Genomic DNA, 19,841 nt, shown 5'->3' with positions numbered 1-19,841 from the left:
GGGGCGGGGCTGTGCCCTGGTGGCGCATGCTATTGGATGGGGGCGGAGGGGCCGGGCTGGGTCCTGGTGGGCACGCCATTGGCTGGGAGCGGTGGGCGGGGCTGGGTCCTGAGGGCGCGCGGAGGGACTGGGCTCAGTCCTGGTGGGGCGCGGGCGGGGCGGGACTCGCCATTGGCCGCGCGAGGCGGGTGAGGCCCGCGTGATAGCGCGTGCGCGGGCCGGGCCGGGCCGGGCGGCGGCCGCTCGTAGTCACCGAGTCGGCGGGGCCGCGCCGCCGCTGCGAGGCCATGATCCGGAACGGGCACGGGGCGGCGGGCGGCGCCGGGCGGCCGGGCCCGGAGGGCAGGCGCGCCGTGCGGGTGTGGTGCGACGGCTGGTGAGCGCGGCGGCGGGCGCTGGCGGGGCGGGCGGCCGGGTCGGGGCCGCGGCGACCGCTGCGCTGCCGCCGGAGACGCGTCTGTAACTGGCCTTCGCTCGGGCCCGGGGCTGGCCGTCGATCGGGGGGCGAGCGCGGGCGGCAGACTCGGGCCCCCGAGGACGCCTGGGACCCGGGGCCACCGCAGTCCTGTCCCGGTACCGCCGCGGGCAGCTCGGCGTGAGGCCACACGACTCAGGCAGGACCTGTGATCCTAGCGCTGGAGATTCCGAGGACTGTGATGAAACGCCTCTTCCCAGGGCCCCCTTCCCCACGTTTACTGTTAAGCTACGAACCCAACCAGGGCCTCCGCGCAGCCTGCAGACGGTGGTGGCCAAAGTCGCGTGAATCTAACCTTGATGAGTTTAACCATTTTAGTGCCCTTAGGAGCTCTTTCCCTCTCAAGGAGCCATGCACCCAAAATGTCTTCCCAGGGTTCTGTATGTCCCAGCTTGACCAGCACAAGACCAGAGAGATTCTCCTAAGTGTTTGGACAAGTATCAGGCAGGAATTTTCTCACTCTGCCCAAGACCCCCAGTGACGTCCCCAGGCTCCTGGGTCCACCCCAGGAGAGCCAAAGTGCCTGTCCATCCTCTCTTCTAGCAAATCAGACAGCCAGAGTGGTTTTAAGATAAGTTCAGGGCTGTCAACAGATAAGAGGACTAACCCCTACTGATAACTTGCCACCTTTGATACTTTCTCAGACCTTTGCTTGATGGAGGCAGAGAAAGAAAAATCCGTGTCTGACCAGGGCTCTACCCCAACCCTGGGCTTCTGAGAGCATGTGGGGCTGCTGTACTTCTGTGTCTGCGCCTGAGTCACCTTGGGGAGAGGGAGTGTGGCTTTGTATGGTGGATTCTGACCTTGGCCCTGGCCATCGTCAAAAAGCCACAGTGACTAGGACACACCCTGGACCTAGCGCCATTCTGCATTCCGTGCTGTGCATCCCCCCATCCAGCCTCTGACCCCTCCTCCTGCCCAGCCCATCTAATGAGCACAGGGGCTGGCTAGGCCCCTGGATTTGGACTTCCCTCTTCCTTTGCCCCAAAGCCAGAGCCCTGTGACTCCACAGGCTTGTCTGCTGGGGCCTGGTGCACTGTGGTCAGGGTGGTAGGTGACGTTGACTAGAATGGCTGTACACCTGGCAGCCCAACTCACCTGGAGAAGCAGAGACAGCTTCCCCTACCCCAAAGGTAATGTGAAGCTGGAAGGAAGCAGAGTTAAGCATGAGGGCCCAGCTTGGGGCCCCCAGAGAAGTGTGTGCGTTCTCCCCGGCGCACGTAGGAAGCACGTGGGAAAGCAAGCATTGCAGTGGGTGCCGTCTGTGGCCTTCAGTTGAGAGTTCACTCTTGACCAGGCCTGGATTTGAGGATAAAAGCTGTAGAACCAGGCAACAGGGAGGTGAGTGTTGGCCCCCAGAGAGCGGAGCCTCGCTGATTTCCAGAGGCCATGGAGGATCAAGGAGGAGTTCCAAAGCTAGCAATCACCTGTGTTCATTGGTTGGACTTTGTTTTGTGTTGGCCCCAGGACTGTATCAGGGTAGTACAGAGTCCAACCCACCGCTGAGCTAATGTCAATTTATTCTACAGTTTGAAGGGACTGCTTGTGACAGTTTCCACTTGGTGAGGGGAGGAGCTGAGGGCAGAGTGCTGTCCCAGGTGTGGGGAGCAGGGGGCTGTTCTGGGCCTTCGCCACAGCCAGGCTGGGCACAGCTGGGCACCCACCATGCTTACTAAAGCCAGTGCAGGGCCCAGGGGTGTGGAGAGTGAGCACAGCCTTGCCTCCAGAAGCCCAGGCCCAGCTGGACTCTGGGGAGCCGTTCCAGGGGCAGCTTCTCAGAGGGCTTCCCAAGGAAGCTGTAGAGGAGCAAGGCTGAGCCCCCCACACACGCACACCGGTTGCCCAGTCCCTGCCCTCAGCACGGGGACTGAGGGCCCTGCCCTCTCCACAGCTATGACATGGTGCATTACGGCCACTCGAACCAGCTGCGCCAGGCACGGGCCATGGGCGACTACCTCATCGTGGGTGTGCACACCGACGGTAAGTGGGGCTGCCACGCCCACCCTCCAGCCCCATGGCCCATCTAGGGGCTACCCCTGTTGACTAAGACCCTGCAGGGCTTTGCGAGGGGTCGGGCCAGGCCCAGGGCCATCCTCTAGAAGAGCACAGCTCAGCAAGCTCGCCCCAACCCCAGGCCCAGGCCAAGCCTGCCCAGCGCTCTCCATCTTGCGTCTCACGTCCTAAGCTAAAGCGAGGGGAGCCAGTGGAGTCTGTGAGCGGCGTGGCCAACGGATTGAGTCTCTGGCTGTGCCGCCCACTCCCCACCCCTCCCCTGGTCCCCAAAGCCTTTAAGGACAGAGCACCCAGTTGTTGAAGGGAGCTCCCACCTTCACTTGGAACTTTGGTTGGGTGAGGGCACTGTGCAGTTATCCAGCAGACACGTCCCAAGTGCCTGTGCTGGCCCACAGAGGACAGAGTGGTGGCCACTTGGGTTTGGTCCTGCCCTGGCCTGAGGGCCCAGTGAGAGAGACAGCTGCCTGCCCTGAGGCCATGCGTGGTTACAGAGCCTGATCAGTGGTGGGAGGGGCTCCTGAGGAGGGGCTGGCGAGACTGCAGCCCACCCCTCCCGGGGTCACCCATCTCATCCTTGCCCTCTTCTCTGGCTGTAGAGGAGATCTCCAAGCACAAGGGGCCCCCAGTATTCACGCAGGAGGAGAGGTACAGGATGGTGCAAGCCATCAAGTGGGTGGACGAGGTGGTGCCGGCAGCTCCCTATGTCACTACACTGGAGACACTGGACAAGTACAGCTGCGACTTCTGTGTCCACGGCAGTAAGTGGGCAAGGCGGGGACGCCAGAGGCCTGGGCACCCAGGGTGGGCTCAGGTGCAGACCACCAGAGGGGCATCTGGAGGTGCTTGGGCCTCCTCACATTTTGGGGAGCACTGAGCCCTTTGAGGATCTGAGAAAGCTCTGGATCCTTCCCCAGAAACAAGCCCCCACATCAGGGCAGGCCTGGAATGGGGGGTTGTGAGCCCTGAAAGCTCTTCATGGTTACGGGCTAAGAATCCTTGTTCTCGTGTGTGCATCACCCCTTAGATGACATCACGCTGACTGTAGACGGCCGGGACACTTATGAGGAAGTAAAGCAGGCCAGGAGGTACAGGTAAGCCCACCGTGAGTCTGCCCTTTGGAAGCGAGGCGCTGCAAGGGGACCGTCTGGGCCATGGCCTGTGATTCATGTGGCCAGGACGAACCAGAGGGGGTGTGTTAGAGATCCACACCGTCTAGTACCGTGGCACAGGCCTCGGCTGGCTGTTGAGCAACAGAAACAGTAGAGCTGCAACTGGGAGCTGTTTTTTATTTTAATTAACTTTCTCTTAAAAAGCCAGTGTTGGGGCCGGCCCCATGGCCCAGTGGTTAGGTTCTCACACTCTGCTTTGGTGGCCCAAGGTTCGCCAGCTCGGATCCTGGGTATGGACCTAGCACCACTCATCACGCCATGCTGTGGTGGCATCCCACATAGAAAAACTAGAAGAACCTACAACTAGGATATACACTATGTACTAGGGCTTTGGGGAAGGGGGAAAAGAAAAAAGGAAGATTGGCAACCAATGTTAGCTCAGGGCCACTCTTCCTCACCAAAAAAATAGGCCAGTATAGCCAGCGGCTCCCAAGTGGGAAGTGCAGCCTGTAATTCCTTGACAGAGGACATGCAGTGAGCCAGGACCTGAGCGTCAGACAGTGAGCAGAAAGGGGACCAGAGCCACTGCCATCCCAAGTCTGGCCTGCCCACCCCAACACAGCGTACTTGGGGTTTAGCGATGCTTTTCCTCTTTTCCCTTATTTCCTTTAGTTAATAAAAGCCCAGTGGCTTTCCCCACCCTCCTGGTTCTGGTTTTCGGTCGCAGCCGAGAGCAGTGAGGAGACGCCCAGCCTGTGCACAGCATGGCCAGGGGCCAGGCCATGGTGGACTTGGCCACAAGCAGGGTTGCCCTCAGGTGGGGTGAGCTGGAGGTGGAGCCTTGCGAGTGTGTCCCAGGATGAGAGCCCTGACCCCACTCTGTTCCCAGAGAGTGCAAACGCACCCAAGGTGTGTCCACCACGGACCTTGTGGGCCGCATGCTGCTGGTGACCAAGGCCCATCACAGCAGCCAGGTGAGTCTTTGGGGGTGGGGTGGAACCCCCAAGGTCCCTGGGCTGAGGACACTGCCGGGACAGATGGGGGCACCTACCACCCCCTCGCCTTGCCCCTTGATGGACTCCAGGACAGCGAGCTTCAGGGTACTGGGGTTGGCCATGTCTACAACAGAGTGAGCCCCTCAACCCCCACCCACCCTTCCCGCAGGAGATGTCCTCCGAGTACCGGGAGTACGCAGACAGCTTTGGTAAGGTGAGTGTTGCCCAGGCCAGGCAGGCCATCACCCGACCCCCCGGGCCACCCCAGCGCCTCACTCTCCACCCGACTCCCTGCCTTTGGGCACTGACCAGCTACTGCCCGCCAGGCTTGGCTGACTAGCCAGTCACAGTAGCCACTGCCTGGAAGAGGAGCAAGGACTGCCTGAGGTGGCCTCTAACCAGGAGGCCTGGCCCTCCTTCCCTTTGTAGCCCTCCCACCCGACACCCGCCAGGGTGACACTTTGCTCAGAAGGTTCCTCCCAGGTAACCAGATGGTGGCCTCAGGATGCCGAGTCCCCACGAAGGCTGTGTCCGCCAGCCTCCTCCTGGTGGGCTGGTTGCATTGCCTGCTGTGGCCACAGGGCGGAGCCACAGTCCTGCTGGCCGCAGGGGCCCCACCCAGCATGGCCATGTTGTGGATCAGGCACTGCCAGCCAGCCTGCAGTGTCCCTGCCTGAAACAGCCCCGAGCCACCGAGCGAGCTGCCAGGCTATGGCTGGCAGTTTGAGTCCTGGCCTGTAGCCCCTGCACCTGCTTCCTCCATGCCTCACCTGTGTCTGCTAGACCAGATGGACAGGCGGGGACAGACGCCCCAGGCTCAGAAGAGGGCCCTGGGGTGTGAGCAGGTGAGGGACGTGCTTGTGAGACCTGGCGCTGACCAGACCCCTCTTGGCTTACAGTGCCCAGGGGGGCGGAATCCCTGGACAGGGGTGTCTCAGTTTCTGCAGACGTCCCAGAAGATCATCCAGTTTGCCTCTGGGAAGGAGCCCCAGCCAGGGGAGACGGTCATCTATGTTGCTGGCGCCTTTGACCTGTTCCGTATCCTCCAGGACTGGGAGGGGCTGTCCCTGCCCCAAGCCCTTCGTCTGCACATCCCTATCTGCACCAGTGGGCTTTGGGACCTGGAGTGGCCTCACTGACACCTTGAGGCCCCCAGACTAGGATGGGGTTTGGGGGGCACAGCCATGGGCAGGGAGTGTTGTGGATGGGCAGGCGGGAGGGCACCTGCCAGAGCTCCCAGACCTGCAGGCAGCTGCTCTCATCTGTACTTGCTTCTTAACCTGGGCCCAGACATCGGGCATGTGGACTTCCTGGAGAAGGTGTACGGCCTGGCACAGAGGCCCTACGTCATCGCAGGCTTGCATTTTGACCAGGTCTCACCCCCAGGCAGCTGATTAGGCACGGGGGCCTTCGAGGGGCCCCTGGGGTTTGGGTTGGGCACAGGTGGTCCGTGGGGGCGAGGCCCGACGTGCTGATGGAAGCAGAGGAGACAAGCCGGGGCCTTCCCAGGGCTGGCACCATGCTGACCCCACCTCACTCTGGCCCTAGGAGGTCAACCACTACAAGGGGAAGAACTACCCCATCATGAATCTGCACGAGCGGACCCTGAGCGTGCTGGCCTGCCGGGTGAGCCCTGGGTGGGACAGGCCACACAGTGTCCCCTTCCCCAGCTAAGGCGGGAAGAGGGGACAGTCAGGCCCCCCCCAGAGCTGTTCCTCCTCACCTCCCCCCACTACCCCAGGAACCCTCAGGGTCCCAGGGGGTACAGGAGCCTTGTGCTCCTGGCCAGCCAGCCCACAATGCTTTCTCTCCCAGTCTGTTTCCTTGCCAGAAGCTTTGGCCGCCGTTTAAAGCCGTCTCCCACTGCCCTCCGACCTGGCGGGGTCCCAGCTAACCAGCTGTGCTCCCTGTCTTCACAGTATGTGTCGGAAGTGGTGATTGGGGCCCCATATGCGGTCACAGCAGAGCTCCTGGACCACTTCAAGGTGAGGCTCCTCGGGAGCCAGGTCCCAGGGAGGGTCTGGGCTGAGGCAGGGGCTGGGCCAGCTCTCTGATCTGGGGGCCTCGGCTGGGCTGTGGACAATGTTTGTGGCTGCCTCCCAGCAAGGGCCCTCTGAGGGCAGGGGGCCATGTGGGGTGCTGCTGGGAGCACCTGACCCCCGATCCCTCCCCAGGTGGACCTGGTGTGTCACGGGAAGACGGAAGTCATGCCTGACAAGGACGGCTCTGACCCGTACCAGGTGGGTCATGCTGGGCTCTCAGCTGACCAGCTAACAGCCCCCGAGCCTTGACGCTTGTCCAGGAGGTGGGCGTGACGATAAGTGCTGCTCTGGTGGCCCCACAGTATGAGGAGGCAGGGTGCCAAGGAGCAGGAGGGACTGCCCGCCGCACTGGGGTGCTGGTCTTGGGTGGGCACCCTCCGGGCCAGGGCAGTGGGCAGTCTCCTCAGGGTCCAGAGGCAGGTCCTCCTCTCCACTCCTCTCTGGCCTCCAGGAGCCCAAGAGAAGGGGCATCTTCCGTCAGATCGACAGTGGGAACGACCTCACCACAGACCTCATCGTCCAGCGCATCATCAAGAACAGGTCAGGTCTCCGGCTGGGCCCGGGGGCGCACAGAGCTGCAGGGACCCCAGGCCTGGGCACACTGCTTACCCTCACTCGGCCCCCAGGCTAGAGTATGAGGCCCGGAACCAGAAGAAGGAGGCCAAGGAGCTGGCCTTCCTGGAGGCCAGAAGACGGCAGGAGGTGCAGCCCCAGAGAGAGAACAACTATGACTTCTGATCGGAGGAGGAAGGTCACCCGGAGCCCTCCAGCAAGCACGGCCCTCTCCCTGTTGTGCTTCCCTCACTTCCAGGGTTTGACTCACACGGTTAACAAAGTTGTAGCGCCCTCTCCAGCCAGCCTGGTCTTGGAAGGGCTGCTGAGGACCCTGCCTCCCACCCACCTGCAAGGTGTCCATTTTGCAGCAGGCCCTTGTGCCCTTCCTGATAAGCTGCACAGAGAGGGCATCCAGCGCAGTGGAGTTGCCCAGCAGGCAGGATGAGCAGAGGGCACCTTCGGCCAGAGCAGTGCCACCCTGCATACCAAGGAAGGCCCAGCTTCCATCCTCCCGGCTCCACTGCTGCTCCCTATCCTGTCCCTGGGAAGCTCCTACTACACAGCTCGAGGTGGCACTTCCTGCCCGCCCTGCCTCGGGGGAGCCAGCTTCAGGGGAGCAGTGATCCAGTGGGCTGCTCCCTTTCCTCCTCAGGGTGCTGACCGTGCTGCCTCCCCTGTGGTCACTCTCTGCCCCGGGGCGCGTCCCTGGTGCCCTGGGGCCTAGCTCCCAGAGGCTGTGCCCCTGCTTCCCAGGCCAGCCGCGCTGCTCTCCCCAGACTGTTCTTGATCTTGTATCTGACCAGCTGGTGTACAACTGAATAAACTTGTTGGGAGGAGCTCTGTGTCAGGCTCTCAGCCCTGCCGGGTGGGAACAGGAAACCTACCGCCTGGCCCTGCTCCCCACCAGCAACCCAGTGGGGAGGGGGTGGCAGGCAGCCTGGCGGCGAGGAGCCCTGCAGACCTGGGCCCCCAGAGGCCTCGGGCTGCCTCCCCTGTAGCAGGCAATAACAGAAGAGGGAGGGACCAAGGCGAGCAGGTACCCTTGCCTCTGGGGTCTGTCACAGGAAGACGAGAGGGCAACTCCTGGTGGCTCTGCACAGGGCCACCCCATCCAGGGAGGAACCAGGGCAGGCTCCCCGACTGGGTCCACAGAATCTCAGGTCTCCTGCACCCAATTTGGGGCCCACTTGGAGCAGCCCAGTGGCTGCAGGGTCCTGACCCCGGTCACCTCTTGGTGAGTATGTGAGGCTGTGGCTTGGTTTTGCGGTGTTCAGAAAGTCAGGCTTGTGGTGGTGTTTTTGGCCCCCTCATTCCCTCCAGAATGGCTCCGCCCTTGAGCTACTGAGCAGGTGGGCCTGGCCCCATGGGAGCCGAGGGCCAGGGTCTTCACCCTCTAGGTGGGCCTGTCCTTTCTTGAATTTTGGTTTCACTACTCTTGAGATCTAACTCAGAACCTCATGCAGGAAACTGAAAGGATGTGGCCATGAAGGTTCATCCCGGCTGGGCAGCTGCTACCCTGCTTCCTTCTCGTCCTCCCTACACACCCGCCCCCCCTAGGCCCCCAACTGCAGGAGCCTGGTGGTGCCGGACCTCCCCGCACTCAGACCCCTGGGCTGAGGTTCTCTTGAGTGCAGGGACCAGCCAGTCCCCCATAGACTTGGGAGGACATGAAAGGCTGGCAGGCTCCCCTTGACACTGGAATCTGCCCTAGGCCTGCCCAGTGCTCCTGCTGGGTGGCACCCCGAGGGTGGGGACTGCCCACAGCAGCAGCCCGGGAGCCACAGCTGGGCCACAGTTGAAGGAGATGCAGGGCCTGGGGGTGGGGAAGGCCAGCACCCCCAGAGATACATCCACCCAGGTGCAGTGGGATTGTGGGTCCCACCCACAGCCTGTCTGAGTGGATGGCCGGTGGGCCCCTGCTCCCTCAGGCCCTGAGGCCCAGCTGTCCAGGCACTCTGAGGTGGGGGACACCCCTGAGGCAGGCTCCAGACTTCCATGACTAGGGCTCAGGCCCTCACTTTGCCTTCCTGCCTCCTAGGACCCAGCCCTGCCAGAGACCGCAGTTCATGTTCTGAAGGGAACTCAGTCAGCCTCACTGCAGGTGGGGCAGGAGTCAACTGCGAGATTCTGACAGGGAAACGAGAGAACTAGCCTGAGTGTGGGGCCAGGGAGGCCACTGTGGGCTGGGCTCTTGGACAAGGCAGTGGCACTAGGGGAGCCATGGTCCGACCAGCCCCTCCCTTGAGGCAGGGCAGCACCCAGGGCTGCAGGGGAGCCTGCTTGCCCGTGGGTCAGAGCAGCGGTGAACACAGAGTCCCAGGCATCCGAGGAGCCCGGCTGGCTGCCCCATATCAGATGTGGGATGCTGGGCCCACCTCTGGTGTGGGTGGGAGGGCCTCTGGGCAGCCCCTCAACCTGCTGCAATGCCCCCCACCCAGCTTGGCCTGCGCACTCATCCACTTGGCACACTGAGTGAGTCTCCACCTTGGGTTCAGTACTTCCAGGTATTTTGGCTCCAAGAAAGGAGTGACCCCAGGAGCTGCACCTCTTGTAAGGGAGAGCTTTGGCCTCAAAAAACACAGGGTGTGAGGCAGGAGGCCCACCTGGCGTGGGATAGTCAGGGGAGTCCTCTGTAAGGTGGGACCTTTGAGCTGGCTGAGTAGACTTGATAGCTAGTGGGGGACACAGGCAGCACTTCCCAAGAGGATTCAGGAGCTGCATGGACAAAGGAAGGGAGGTGTGGGGTGATGGGAGCAGGGGGTGCCGATGTCAGACATGGAGAGCAGCCTTTGGCAGAGCGGGGTGGGAGGCTCTGGAAGGCTTTCAGGATGGGTAAGGCTGGGGGCCCACGCAAACTTGCAGCGGCGTTTCCCAGCAGTGGGTTTGGGGTACTCCTGTGTGGGATGTTTCAGGAGAGCCTGGTGGCCTGAGGAACCGGAGAGCTGTCTGTGCCCAGGACCTGGTCGGGGCAGGGGAGTGTAGCCTGGTGGCAGAGTCCAGGCTTGGAGACTTACAGGTCCCTGCCCCCTCCGACAACCCCCACCCGGTGCCCACGACACTCAGAGCCCAGCTTCACTTCTCTTTTATTCATTTAACCATTTATTGCCGACATGGGGTGGGCGGTATTGGGCTCCACCTCGTGCCTGCCGGGCCTGGGGGTATCTGCGGTGTGCGGCGGGGATGCCCGCGGGAGCCGGCGAAGTCCGGGGGTCCGAGCCGGGCTCAGGGGCTGTGACAGTCGGCGGCGCGGAGCGACAGGAAGACGTCCGCCTTGCACTGGAAGGTGGCGCGGCCGTCGGGGAGCCGCTCACAGCTCTGCAGGTTCGGCGCGACGTCCTTGACGCACAGGGTCTGGGGGCGGGAGGAGGCTAAGGGGGGCCCCCGCCCCACCCCCGCCCGCCCGCGCCCCCAGCCCCTCGCCCACCCGCGCCCTGCGCCCCCCGTGCCCGCGCTCACGAGGCTCCGCAGGCTGGGGCGCAGCTCCGGGAAGGCGCCGAGCCGGCCCGGGGGTCCCGCGCCCACGCGGGGCTCGGCGCGCCGCGCGTCCGGGGACCTCGGAAGGCCGAACAGCAGCCCCGCGGCGCGGCCCACCGAGTAGAGGCTGGGCCGGGCCGCCGGCTTGTACCACGCGAGGCCGGGCTGCGCCAGCAGCAGGCAGAGCGCCAGGGCGGCAGCCAACAGCATCGCGGGCCGGGCCATGGGGACGGGCGGCGGCGGGGCTCGGAGCCGCGACAGCCCGCCGCCTTATATCTGCGCGGGGACGGGGCGGGGCGGGCGCGGGGGACCCGTCGGGCCTCCCCATCCCCGAGGAAGAAGTCGCGCTGGGCCAGCGCCCCTCGGCGGGCGCAGGGGCAGATGGGAGGGAGGCTGGGAGGGAGGCGCAGATGGGTCCTGCGCTCGGCAGGGGTCCGACGCCCCCATCCTGCCCACCCCCGCCCGCCTCCCGGTCTCTGGCCCTGGCTGCTTCTGCTGGGAGGGGCGCCCAGGCCCTCCGCGGCCGCTCCCACCGCCATGGGTTGGCCTCAGGGGGAGCAAAGGCAAGCGAGGCTGCACTGACCCCCCAACCAGTCCGAAGGCGCCCCAGCCCTAAGAGTCACCCCCCAGAGGTCCCAGTGCTCATGAGGCTGGAGAGAGAGCCATTAGCCACACCGTGCATGAGGGACAATTTCTACAGCCTGAAAGGGGAGCTGATCTGAGGGCCACAGCTTCGTTTTTTTGGAGTATTAGCCCTGAGCGAACATCTGCTGCCAATCCTTTTTTTTTTTCGCTGAGGCGAATATTAGCCCTGAGCTAACACCCATGCCCATCTTCCTCTACTTTATATGTGGGATGCTTACCACAGCATGGCATGGCAAACAGTGCCATGTCCACACCCGGGATCTGAACCTGCGAACACCAGGCTGCCAAAGCGGAATATGTGAACTTAAGCGCTGCACCACCAGGCCAGCCCCAAAGGCCACAGCTTCTTGAGGAGCCATCAAAGGCTGGGCCAGCCAGGGGACCATAGTCTGCTTCACACCCAGGGGCGAAGGGTCTACCCAGAGGACTGCTACTGGCTGGGGGCCTCTAGGAGGAGGGGGCATGAAGGCCAGGCTTGACCTCTGGAAACTGGACCAAGGGACAGCTGGGCAGAATCAGAGGCTCCTCCCACCCAGCTCTGCCCTGGGTGGGTGCCCTCAGGAGCCTCAGGCCCTCCTCTCCAGTCACCCCCAAACACTGGGGCTGGCCCCAGAGGGCAGGAGACAGTTACTGCCCAGCACAAGATCATCCATGGAACACATACTGTGTGCCAGCGGCCAAGAGATGCATCAAGACGCAGGCTCTAACTCAAGCCACAGCCCAGTGGGAAAATGGAGCTGGTGGCAGGGTGGGCAGGATGGCTCACCGGGGATGGCGAAGGGGTGCTCATGGGGAGATGAGGGAGGCAGGCCAGGGGAGAGCATTTGCAAAGGGCGATGGGGCGACTCTGCCGCCTGGAGGAGGGGTTGGGGAAAGTCATGGGGTCCTAAGAACTTGCAGGGGCTCTGAGCTTCCTGGGAGGCAGAAGCCTGGGCTCAGGGGGTGTGGGGCCTGGCAGGCAGCTGTGTGTCCAGCTCAAGGGGCCCAAGCTGGAACCCAGGAAACAGGGCTGAGGGGTCCAAGTGGCAAGGAAGTAGGAGCAGCCTGCCAGGAGAGGGTGTGTGACCTGGGGCGAGAGCTGTGATCCCCTCTGCAGGTGAGAGCATCTACCCCAAGGGGCAAGGGCTGAGGGCCTGGGAAGTTAGGCTCAGGGTCTGGCGCCCCAGACACAGTCCCAGTGGGCAAGTCCTGTCACAGGAGAGAACTCTCCAGGAAAGGCAGAACTCCAGGGAGGGGAGGCGGGCTGGGTGCAGGCCAGGATGAGATCAGGAGACCCCGGGAAGCCTCAGGCCTGCCAGGCCACCCAGTGGGGTCCTCTGCAGTGGCCATGGCCCACCTCCCAGCGAGGGTCGTCTTCCCTGCTGGGCTGAGAGCTTCTCGTGACTCCCCAGATCCAGACACACTGTAGACACGGAGGCTCCAAGAGTAGAGCAGCAGCCAGAACCCAATGGCCACATGGAACTTTGTGTGCAGGGCTGATGGCAGGACCCAGGAAGCTGAGCCTGGGCTGCCAGCCCTGCCCTGGCAGGTGATATCAGCCATTAGGCTCACTCAGGCACCCCTCCTCCCACCCACGCTCCCCAAATGTTCTGGTCACACTGTGTCTTCCTTTAGATGTCCCTCCTAGGACAGATATCAGCATGGGGGCCCTGGCAGCTGGGTTTCTGGGCAAGGAGGACGTGATGTCCAGGTTCAGTGAGGAAGAGAGTCCCCAGGGCCTCCTTTCCTCTAGACATGATGTCCAGACAGGAAGTAAGATGCCACACAGGGTGCCATACAGGTAACCAGGAGGCCTGCCCCTCCAAGTGGACTCCAGGATTCTCCCCTGGAGGGTGAGAACAGGACAGTAATGTAAGAATGCTCAGCAACTGGCCTCCCACTAGGCAGATGGAAGGCGTGACGCGGGGACCAAGCAGGGACCCCAAGGGGAGGAGTCAAGGAGGATGGACTGGAAGGAGCCAGGTGACTCCCTGCAGCTCACAGGGCCACACAGCCTGCAGCCATCTCCATCCAGAAGCTCCCCGAGACCCCCAAGGCTGGGACCACGGTCCCCACAGGGGCCACCACCCCACAGGAGCTGTGGAGGAAGAGGTGCCCAAAGGAGCCTGCCAAGGGCTGTCCTTCCCTCGGCAGGGGAGACCCCCCGACACCTGGGGGCACACCCAGATGTCACGGACAGTGGTCCTTACGCTAGTGAGTCACAGCCAACAGAGCTGGCCCTCAGCTGGAGCCCAGGAGAAGACAGACAGACGGCCCGCAGCCTCGCACGGCTGGCTCCCACCTGGTCAGGGACGGCCTTCTGGCAGGAGGGACTCTTCACGGTGGCTGCTGGCTATGGCCAGCCAGGGTCCCACAGACCAGAATGAGGGGCGGTTCCCAGGGCCCCAGCCTGGCTTCATCAGGTGAGAGGCCTGCCGACAGTTCCTTCACTTCCCCTGTTGGCAAGAACATACCCCAGGGCCTCAGCACCACCATGGCCTTCAAACCACCTAAGCCAGTCAGCCTCCCCCGGGCTCTTCCGGCTGATCTCACACTCCATCTCCTCTGGAGTTGTGACTCAGGGCCTCGGGCGCGGCACTGAGATGTTTATTCATGAGAGTTTTCATATCAATGCACACTGGCAGCACCAAGAAAACAGGCACCAGATGCCTCCAGCGACTTGGGAGTTTAATGAGTTTCACTTAGTGGATGATAGTGTCAACACTGTGATGGAAAAAGACAAATGCAGCTCTGGTCCTCACGTCAACCCTATCCCAGCCCAGAAAGGAGCATCCTGGTAGAGACCATGGCCATCCAGTCCCATGGGGGGGGGCGGGAGTGTCAGGACACCATCTGGGGCGAGGGGAGGGGGCGTTGGGAGCAGCGCTGGCCTCACTCCTTGAATTTCCACTCCTGGCGGCACATGGGGCAGTGTTGCTGCACCTGTTGCGCGTTGAGCCACTTGAGGATACAGTGCATGTGGAAGCAGTGTGAGCACTGGCCCCACACCAGGGGGCAGTCGTCGCCCGGCACCTTGCCTGTGGGAGGGGACAGGAGAGGACCAGGAACGTCACACAGAGCATGGGACCCCAGAACACAGGCATCGGTACCAGCCCACTGCAGCCTAGGGCAATGTGCACCCAGGGCGGCCAGAGCCCCTCCTGTCTCGTGTTTCAGAGAAGACAGAAATCAGAAGTGCTACCACTGACCAGGTCATACAGCCACCCCCACATAAAGACCTGCAATGACCACCCGGGGCTGCTTCAGCTCACTCTGCCCTCCCGGGGCCACAGTCTCCACCTCCTGGCCTCCCAGGGCCTGAGCCCATCCCCAGACACAGTGCAGCTCTGCCACTTGACCTGTCATGCCAAGAGGATTAGGACGTTAATGTGTCCAGGTGCCCACTGAGGGGACACACATCTGAGTAGGGAACTGTTCCTCTTCATCAAGAGGAGGTGGGCTGGGGCCTTGGGATCTACAAGGTTTCCTCCTTAGGCAGCAAGGACCCAGGGCAGGACAAGGAAGTGGGTTGGGGACACTAGCGTTTATGGTCAGCCTGTCAGCAGGTTCTAGCCTGAAAGGGTCCCACGTCCAAGGCACAGGGTACATGCTGCTGGCACTCCATTCCACGTGCCTGGAAATGCTACCTCCATGGAGAGGGCCTGGCACAAAGAGGACACTCCATGCTCCCTGTGATCAAGAGAAACAGTGTCCCCCTGATTTCCAAGAATCTGGAAAACCCCATTACACAGCTGGTGCCAGCAGAGCACCATGACCACCCCCAGACCTTGCGTCAGGGTGCCCATGGGCATGGAGGACTGCAGCCTGTGGCCTCCACCCTCTCCCGGTGCCATCTCCACAGCACTGCCTTGGGGGCCTATCAGGTGCTAGCTGTGGCCAGATGTCACTGGGGCACCAACAGGGACCAGACGGACAAGCCAGGACCAGGCGAACAGGCAATGCCTTGTCTAGGCAGCAGTTCCATTCAACACATGTCCTAAGTGCAGGTCTGGGAGCTCCTGGAGGACGGAAACTGCCTTCGGACCTCTGTGACCACAGGGCCGAGCCTGGCTGCCTGTAGTCCTGGTCCTCACTCTTGACACCAAACACGGTGACCTGTGATCCTGAAATACGTTAAAAAGGGCCAGCCTGGTGGCACAGCAGTTAAGTTTGCACGTTCTGCTTCCGTGGCCCAGGGTTCGCCAGTTCAGATCTGGGTACAGACCTATGCACTACTTGTCAAGCCATGCTGTGGCAGGCGCCCCACATATAAAGTAGAGGAAGATGGGTACAGATGTTAGCTCAGGGCCAATCTTCCTCAAAAAAAAGAAAAGAAAAAGAAAAAAAAATAATACAGCTGAGCCACAATATAACACTCTCAAATCCCACTTAGCATCTGCTCTGTGCTGAACAAGAAGCTGGGAACCTGGCCGGTGCTCTTGTCCAACCTCATAGTGCTCTGTAGCCTCACCCCACCTTACAGACAGACCAAGGCCACACAACCAACAGGCAGCTGCCACTTCCCGAGGGCAGCACTCTGACCCGGCACCCACAGTGGCCGCCGGGTGGGTGGTGGGTGTGAGTGCAGGGTCAGAGACGGCATCCTTCAGCGTTTGCTGAAAACATGCCGCTCCTTGCCCGCCTTTAACAGCCCTGCTCCATGGCTGCACATCCACCTCACTGAGTTACAAGGGAGGGCCACCGCTACAACTTTTTATGCCCTTATTTGGGGCAGTTTCTCAATCTTTCTATAACAAAGATGTGACTCCCTTTCTGAAACTTTCATGACAAAACAAACATAAAATTATATACTTAGAAAACACAAAATTGTATACCTCACTTTGCTCCCCGGGGCCATGGGGTGGGGTGAGTAGGACCCTGTGCCAGGAGCCCACATGCTGTGACACCTGATGTAGATTAGTTCCCTCCCCGCCCTCCCCAAACCCCGGGCCTTTCCAACCTCAGCAGAACGCTGGAATCACCCCTATCAAATTAGAGTCCCTTATAAACAGAGGATGGGAAACAATGAACAGGAGCCAGCCAGCCCACCAGTGAGGGTGCCGTAATAGCCCACTGTGAGGGGTCACCAGGTCACCCTGTCCATTTGTGGCAGGGCTCACTTGGATGAAGGAGCCGCTTCATTCTAGTGTCTGCCTGGGGCATCTGATGAGCACAAGAGCACAATGACAGTGACTCATGATGACAGTGACTCATGCACGGCTTGCTAGTGTCTTGATAGAAGTCTTTTTCAGTTAAAACACCTCTTGGCAAGACTTTTATCCTCAAAGCCCTCTGGACATGGAGCAGATGTATTACAGGGTTAGTCACTCTGGATTTTTCATGGGAGTTCAATTTTAGTAAGAGAAACCCAGTGTCACTTAATCTGCATAGAAAGCACCTTATTAGGCTTGTCAAACACTTTGCACATTACAGTTGGGCCACTCTAACTTAATAATCAGCAGGTCCAAAGATCAGACTCCAAGCCTCCTACTCTCTCTAGCCAACAGGCCTGCTTCAGCAAAAGCTGAGCACACCCACAACTCGGAGACGCCCAGCCCCGGGCCCCGCTGGAAAGGTGAGGCTGGGCTCAGCAGGCCGTGTGCGGGCCCACGGGTGCTATCTTTAACACGCAGGCTCACTCGCCCACACCGGGCTGAGGACATGGCCACAGACATGCTTTCGAGGAGTTTTCTTTTCATAAAGTAACAATCTGTTGCTTAGGAAGCTGCAAGCATTTGTCACTTTAGGCTCCCACAGCCTTTGCTGTACCCTCAGGAAGGGCAATTTAAAAGAGATCAGATGAGGGGTCAGCCCAGTGGTGCAGCAGTTAAGTTTGCATGTTCCACTTTGGTGGCCCAGGGTTCCCCGGTTCAGATCCTGGGTGTGGACCTACCCACCACTCATCAAGCCATGCTGTGGCAGACGTCTCAGATATAAAGTAGAGGAAGATGGTCACGGATGTTAGCTCAGGGCCAGTCTTCCTCAGCAAAAAGAGGAGGATTGGCAGCAGACGTTAGCTCAGGGCTAATCTTCCTCAAAAAATAAATAAATGAATAATAAAATAAATCAGATGAGACAGACCTTGTGCATTGCTATTCTCATTAGCTACTAAATAAGATCTGATCAAGTAGAGCTAATCAATGATTTCCTAAGGTTACATCCCACTTGTTTGACTAAATCAGGATGGATTAAATTCTGGGTAATGAGATTTCCTTTCAGCAAGGCAGACGTAAAGACTAAGTCTAGAATAAAACAGCATTTGCACTAAAATTCAATGGTTTGAATTTCACTGTGAGAAGCAAAGCCCTGTGATCATTCTGGGCATTCACCTGGCCCCAAAAACCAGGCCTGGTCACCCCCAGGGCAGCGCAGAGCTCCGCAGCACTCTCTGAGCCCACCTTCCTCTGGGACCACCCTTGCCCCCTGGGCAAAGCTGGCACCCTCGATCCTGCTTCATTTTTACTTAGGTCTGACCGCAAACTAAATTCACAGGTGCAAAAATCTGCTTCTGACCTGAATATGTAATCAAACATTCCTAGTTCACAGAACATACTAGGGACAAAAGAACAATGCAAAGGACATCGCAGGAAAGAAACTGATAATGCTTGAAGGTAGGTGTTCTGCAAGACAACACACCAAATTTATGAGAGTCAGGTGTCTTGAAAAAAAGCGAGAGGCAGAAGAAAGATGTCCTAGACTAAACAGCTAAGGGACAGAGCAACCAAATGGGACGTCCAGGCTCACACCACCCAAGAATGAAAAGATGTGGAGACAACTGGAAAATCTGAACAAGGACTAGGAATGGGGGGTCACACTAAGGAAGTGAGTGTCATGTTGTCTGATATGACGACAGAGCTGGGTAAAAAGTTGGCATTACATTTAGAGATACAGCTGAAGTGAGTGGGGAGAGGTGTCAATTATTGTTTACTTTAAAAAAATTCAGCAAAGACATGAAGCAAATATGGAAACATGTTACTTATTCATTGTCCCCGCCCCCCTTTTTTTTGGTGCGAAGATTGGCCCTGAGCTAACATCTGTGCCAGTCTTCCTCCACTTTATATATGGCTCACTGCCACAACAGGGCTCATGTAGGTCTGTGCCTGGGATCTGAACCCACGAACCTGGGCCACAGACGGGAGCGCAGGAACCTAACCACGCTGCCACCGGCCCGTCCCATTGTTTGTCCCATTGTTAGTCTACGAGTCGGATGGCGGGTGGGGGGGAGTCGTCCTTATAATGTTCCATTTTTCTGTTCGCTTGAGAATTTTCAAAGAAAAAGTTTCACACTCTTTTTGCACCATACGTTTCATAGCCGACTCTGATCACGAGAAAAGGCTGGGCCTTTTTTTTTTTTACACAGAACTTTTCATGGAGTCTTTATACAAACATAGGCCCAAACTGCCTGGCTTTTGTCTGTCAACTTTTCTCGAAAGAAGGAAAATCAAAACCCAAGGACTTTGTGCACATTATTTCCGGGCAGACGCTGGGGCCGGGCGAGCAGGCGGAGCTCAGAGGGAGCGGGCACAGGGGGCACTCACAGTCCGGGCAGCAGCCATTGAAGGCCATCCGGCAGATGCCGCAGTTCTCGTCGTTGGCCACCCAGAGCCAAGTGGCCACGCCGTTCCAGCACTTAATCTTCACCTTCATGGCGGCGGGGCCTGTGGGCGAGGGAAGAGAGCACCTGGCTACACGGAGCCTGCAGAGCTCAGCGCCTCCGCACCCAAGGACGGGCGCCGCCCGGAGCCCGGGGGTCTGCGCCCGCGGGGCCCGCCGTGGGAGCCCCGAGAACCCGGCGGCAGCCGAGAGCCGCGCCCCGCGTGGGGCTGGCCGCACGCTGCGCCCGAAGCCCACGGGGGCGCGCCGGCTTCTGGAGGAACGAGAACGGGCGCCCGGCGCCTTCCAAAGGGCTGGACTACGCGCGGCGACAGACGGACAGCGACCCCGCCAGCCAGGGCCCGGGAAACCACCCCGCGCGCGGCCCGCGCCCACGCCGGGCTCGCCCCAGGCGGGCAGCCCCGCTACCCCGGCCGTGCAGCCCGCGCGACCCGCACCGCCGGGAGAGGAGGGGACGGGGAGGGGCGGCGCCCGGCCCCGCCCCAACGGCCGCGCCGCGCTCCGCCCCGCGTCCTCGCACCTCCGCGGCCGGTTCGCGCGCCGCCCCGCCCGCCTTCCGTTGGCTGCGCCGGCGCCCGCGCGGGAAGGTATAAAAACGACCGCAGCCTCCGCCCGGCACCTTACAGCGGCACCCCTCAAGCGCCGCGCCCGAGCGCGCACGCGCCGCACCGCCGCCCTGCCGCCGCCCGCCCGCAGCCAATCAGCGGCCGCTCCGAGGACGCGGCACCGGAAGGCTCCGCGCGGCGCCGGAAGTGACGCGCCGGCGTGCTGACGCGCGGGCTCGAGCCGAGGCCGATTCCGCGCCCGCCATGGCCGACAAAATGGACATGTCTCTAGACGACATTATTAAACTGAACCGGAGCCAGCGAGGCGGCCGCGGCGGGGGCCGGGGCCGGGGCCGGGCTGGCTCCCAGGGCGGCCGCGGCGGCGGGGCGCAGGC

At 61.0% G+C, this 19,841-nt stretch overlaps 4 protein-coding genes across 6 annotated transcripts in view; 2 read left to right on the top strand and 2 right to left on the bottom strand.

Annotated features, from left to right (window-relative positions):
• The first annotated feature begins 162 nt into the window (after nt 1-162).
• On the top strand, nt 163-8,025 carry PCYT2 (phosphate cytidylyltransferase 2, ethanolamine). Of its 3 annotated transcripts, XM_046677115.1 has the most exons (13): nt 163-376; nt 2,367-2,455; nt 3,085-3,246; nt 3,513-3,579; nt 4,487-4,571; nt 4,762-4,806; nt 5,492-5,630; nt 5,883-5,965; nt 6,141-6,218; nt 6,512-6,577; nt 6,767-6,832; nt 7,086-7,174; nt 7,261-8,025. In XM_046677115.1, the coding sequence occupies exons 1-13, from the start codon at nt 288-290 to the stop codon at nt 7,370-7,372; spliced, it is 1,170 nt and encodes a 389-aa protein (XP_046533071.1). In that variant the 5' UTR covers nt 163-287; the 3' UTR covers nt 7,373-8,025. The 3 variants fall into 3 exon arrangements, with proteins under 3 accessions (XP_046533071.1, XP_046533072.1, XP_046533073.1); XM_046677116.1 differs by lacking the exon at nt 6,141-6,218; XM_046677117.1 differs by lacking the exons at nt 5,492-5,630; nt 5,883-5,965.
• Nucleotides 8,026-10,254: 2,229 nt separating this feature from the next.
• On the bottom strand, nt 10,255-11,469 carry NPB (neuropeptide B). The gene is made up of 2 exons (XM_046677333.1): nt 10,646-11,469; nt 10,255-10,540 (listed from the first exon to the last, which is right to left on the bottom strand). Exons 1-2 carry the CDS (start codon nt 10,886-10,888, stop codon nt 10,412-10,414), a joined length of 372 nt encoding a protein of 123 aa, XP_046533289.1. The 5' UTR covers nt 10,889-11,469; the 3' UTR covers nt 10,255-10,411.
• A 2,485-nt stretch (nt 11,470-13,954) lies between these two features.
• On the bottom strand, nt 13,955-19,580 carry ANAPC11 (anaphase promoting complex subunit 11). The gene is made up of 3 exons (XM_046677334.1): nt 19,422-19,580; nt 18,826-18,945; nt 13,955-14,325 (listed from the first exon to the last, which is right to left on the bottom strand). Exons 2-3 carry the CDS (start codon nt 18,932-18,934, stop codon nt 14,180-14,182), a joined length of 255 nt encoding a protein of 84 aa, XP_046533290.1. The 5' UTR covers nt 18,935-18,945; nt 19,422-19,580; the 3' UTR covers nt 13,955-14,179.
• The window catches only part of ALYREF (Aly/REF export factor), a 9,297-nt gene continuing 8,388 nt past the window's right edge, over nt 18,933-19,841 (top strand). Inside the window, exons 1-2 of the mRNA XM_046676351.1 lie at nt 18,933-19,436; nt 19,507-19,839. Coding sequence (XP_046532307.1) covers nt 18,933-19,436; nt 19,507-19,839 — 837 coding nt within the window. The remainder of the gene's footprint in view (nt 19,437-19,506; nt 19,840-19,841) is intronic.

Source organism: Equus quagga, chromosome 11 (assembly GCF_021613505.1).
Source record: "Equus quagga isolate Etosha38 chromosome 11, UCLA_HA_Equagga_1.0, whole genome shotgun sequence".
NCBI lineage: Eukaryota > Metazoa > Chordata > Mammalia > Perissodactyla > Equidae > Equus > Equus quagga.
This window is presented reverse-complemented; position numbering and strand designations above follow the sequence as displayed.

Coding starts and splice junctions, on each gene's coding strand:
- NPB (XM_046677333.1), bottom strand. CDS start 10,888: ATGGCCCGGCCCGCGATGCTGTTGGCTGCCGCCCTGGCGCTCTGCCTG. Junction 10,541..10,645: donor GCCCCAGCCTGCGGAGCCTC/GTGAGCGCGGGC, acceptor TCCCGCCCCCAG/ACCCTGTGCGTCAAGGACGT.
- PCYT2 (XM_046677115.1), top strand. CDS start 288: ATGATCCGGAACGGGCACGGGGCGGCGGGCGGCGCCGGGCGGCCGGGC. Junction 377..2,366: donor CGGGTGTGGTGCGACGGCTG/GTGAGCGCGGCG, acceptor CCCTCTCCACAG/CTATGACATGGTGCATTACG. Junction 4,572..4,761: donor AGGCCCATCACAGCAGCCAG/GTGAGTCTTTGG, acceptor CCCTTCCCGCAG/GAGATGTCCTCCGAGTACCG.
- ANAPC11 (XM_046677334.1), bottom strand. CDS start 18,934: ATGAAGGTGAAGATTAAGTGCTGGAACGGCGTGGCCACTTGGCTCTGG. Junction 14,326..18,825: donor CAATGGCTGCTGCCCGGACT/GTGAGTGCCCCC, acceptor CCCCTCCCACAG/GCAAGGTGCCGGGCGACGAC.